The 3,316-nt window shown below is 36.4% G+C and overlaps 1 protein-coding gene across 1 annotated transcript; it reads right to left on the bottom strand.

The window, feature by feature from the left end:
- Positions 1-643: 643 nt before the first annotated feature.
- Positions 644-2,749, bottom strand: LOC143988547 (olfactory receptor 6B1-like). The gene is made up of 2 exons (XM_077488213.1): positions 2,719-2,749; positions 644-2,399 (listed from the first exon to the last, which is right to left on the bottom strand). The coding sequence occupies exon 2, from the start codon at positions 2,314-2,316 to the stop codon at positions 1,360-1,362; it is 957 nt and encodes a 318-aa protein (XP_077344339.1). The 5' UTR covers positions 2,317-2,399; positions 2,719-2,749; the 3' UTR covers positions 644-1,359.
- Between the last annotated feature and the right edge of the window lie 567 nt (positions 2,750-3,316).

Here is a 3,316-nt window from a genome sequence, read left to right as displayed (position 1 = left end):
CCGCCGCGCTCCCGACCCACGGCTGGGCACTTAAAGAGCCACGTACAGGTACGTGATTGTGCCCGGCCATGCCATTCTGCCGGCGTATATCGGCGTGAGGTGGTCCTTAAGAAGATAAATATGCTTTTTTCCCTTTTTTATAAGTGATCACATTCCCTCTGTTCTCAGCTGCATAAGAGCTGGGGGGAGAAAAAGCAGCAGCATACTGAGCTTATCAGCAAATGGCTGTGCAGCGAGGGGGTGTCAGGACAAGCCTGATCATTGGAGGAAGTACACTGAGTTCCCATAGTTAGAAAACTGACCACATTGTACCATCCTGCTTAGTGTGGTCTGTTTTTAATAGGAAAGCAGAAAGAATGGCAGAAACACCAGAGATTTCACATAAGGAAGAAATAGAAAGAGAACAGGATACTTTCTCATACAAGTACATGGTACAGCAGCCACGTATCAGGAATATGACATTTTGGAGTAACAAACACTTTAACGTTAATTTTTCATGATGGTAGCTCATGCCTGTGATTCAGGCATTAGCAGTGCAGTTCCACAGTATCCCCACTAGGACACCTTAAGCCATACTCACAAGCTGGCTGGTAACCATGCACCACCTCCACCCTCAATATCATATAATATACAGTATGTTGGATTGATGGGACTAGTGTCTAACATAATAAAGATACAATTTTGTGTTTTCTTTTAGCTTTTACTCTCACAGAAATTGACAAAGACATCGTATCTCTGCTAAGATCAAAAGGTATTTTCTGGTCTCAATGAAAACGTTCTTAGTTTGAAAAGTGAAAATGAATACAGCTAGTACATCTAAAGGCTGGTAAGCTGAAATATAAGCTTACCAGTTTATGTGATCTTTTTTGCTAAAATAAAAGTGTGAATTAAAGGGCTATCTGCAAAAAAGCTCATAAATACTTACCCTTCATGCCACCTACACTGCCAAAATTACTGCAATGAAGATAAATTGCAACCTGAAGACTCTTCATAAACCAAAATTTATGTGAATGTTAAATGACTCCACTTTGCACTCAATGGTCTTTCCTGCTACTATTTTGTCCTGTGTTGAAGTTACTCTTTTATCCAATGTTACTGAAAAACAATCTTGGGAGAAAACTGATATTACTTTGCTATTAAAAAAAAAGTAATAATTATCTAGCAGTATAATATTATTAATTGTCTAGCAGTGTCAAAGCGTGTTGGGCTTACCTTCTAGAGCAATGATGGAGAACCTCGGCACCCCATATGTTTTGGAACTACATTTCCCACGATGCTCATGCACTCTGCAGTGTAGTGGAGCATCATGGGAAATGTAGTTCCAAAACATCTGGGGTGCCAAGGTTCACCATCACTGTTCTAGAGAGATGATTCAGGCTGTAAACAGCAGTGTTTTGCAAGAGCGTTTTGCAGTGAAAGTTTTACATCCCGATTTCTTAGTGTATAAATGATTGGATTAAACAGAGGAGTGACAACAAGATATAAAACAGAGACAAGTTTGTCTGATGCATTGCTAGATGCTGGCGTGACCCGCATGTATGTAAAGCTTAGACTACCATAAAAGATACAGACTACAGCAAGATGTGATGTGCATGTGGAGAATGCTTTCTGACGTCCACTAGAGGAAGACATCTTCAGGATAGTCCATGTGATGCAGAAGTAAGAGACAGAAATAGCCAGCAATGAGCTAAGAAGAACAAATGCTGCTATAATGAAGTCAACAAGTTCTTCAGTTTTTATATCACCACAAGCCAACTTTAACAGTGGAGAGACATCACAAAAGTAATGATCTACTTTAATATTACCACAAAAATCCTGCTGATTAAGAAAATAGATAGGAACAACTGGTGTGCAGAGCCCAGCTGACCAAGAACATATAAGGAGGCACCAAATATAAGTTTCTTGCATTATAATGGTGTATTGTAGAGGCTTGCAGATAGCTATGTAACGGTCATAGGCCATGGTGGCCAGAAGATAACACTCAGAGGCACACAGAAAGGCGAAGATGAACAACTGAGCCAAACATCCATTAAAGGATATTTCCTGATTTCCTGTGATTATGTTGAACAACATATTGGGAAGTGTGACAGTGATATATCCAAGTTCCAAAAAGGAAAGATTTCCTATGAATATATACATGGGCTTCCAAAGTTTACAGTCTCGTATTACCAATAATACAATGGTTATGTTTTCTAAGACCGTGAATATATAAATCAAAAGGAATACACAAAAGATGGGCATCTTACCATGTTGGCAGCCAGAAAACCCAGTAAGGAGGAACTTATTTATAAATGACTTGTTTGACGTCACAAACATTTAAAAAAGCAAATAGATAATATGAATAGAATTCAGTTTTTTCATGATATGATATGATAGAAAGACATACACACTTTTTAAACCTGTAAAGGAAAAAAAATTATAATAGATATAATAGATATAACATACATTTAGGAGTCTGTGCACATGCAAATTGGAGAATGAATAAAATGGGAGAAAAATTGCGCAAGGGAAAATATATATATATATATATATATATATATATATATATATATATATATATATAAATAGAAAGAGAGAGAGAGAGAGAGAAATCCCTCTCTCTATACACAGTTCAGGTTAAAAATTATGTAAAGCACCTATAATAAGGAGAATATTTAAAAAGCACTGTTCATTTGCAAAAGACAGAGAAAATCAGTTTCATATCCTAATATTTCTCACCTGATAGAAAACAAGCAAGGGTATGTATAATTTCTAATGAAGGAATAGCCGATGTTTAAAGGTTTATAATGTTGCGAAACTCCAGGGAGATTGTCCACATGGACTCTCCACTATTGTCACTGGGACACACAGTATTTTCATATGGAAAAACTAACCTTTGTTGATAACAGCTTCAAAAGCCTCCACTTCCATTATGGGCCAATTCTGGCATTCATCTCCTACATGTAAAAATCATAATTTTTTTGCTAGAAAGTTACTAAGAACCCCCAAACATTATATATATATATATATATATATATATATATATATATATATATATATATATATATATTTTTTTAGCAGAGACCCTAGGGAATAAAATGGCGGTCGTTGTCCTTTTTTTATGCCACATGGTACGTGCGCAGCAATTTTTCAAACACAATTTTTTGGGGGAAAAAACACTTTCATGAAAAACAAAACACTAAAGTTAGCCCCATTTGTTTTGTATAATGTGAAAGATGATGTTACACCAAGTAAACAGATAACATGTCACACTTTAAAATTGTGCACATTCACGGAATGGCTCCAAAATTCAGTACTTAAAAATCTCTACAGGCTA

Source organism: Lithobates pipiens, unplaced genomic scaffold (genome assembly GCF_037356315.1).
Source record: "Lithobates pipiens isolate NorthernLeopardFrog02 unplaced genomic scaffold, aLitPip1_a1.2 Scaffold_1, whole genome shotgun sequence".
Lineage (NCBI taxonomy): Eukaryota > Metazoa > Chordata > Amphibia > Anura > Ranidae > Lithobates > Lithobates pipiens.
The sequence above is the reverse complement of the archived record's forward strand: the minus strand, read 5'-3'. Positions and strand labels throughout refer to the sequence as shown.

Coding starts and splice junctions, on each gene's coding strand:
- LOC143988547 (XM_077488213.1), bottom strand. CDS start 2,316: ATGTTTGTGACGTCAAACAAGTCATTTATAAATAAGTTCCTCCTTACT.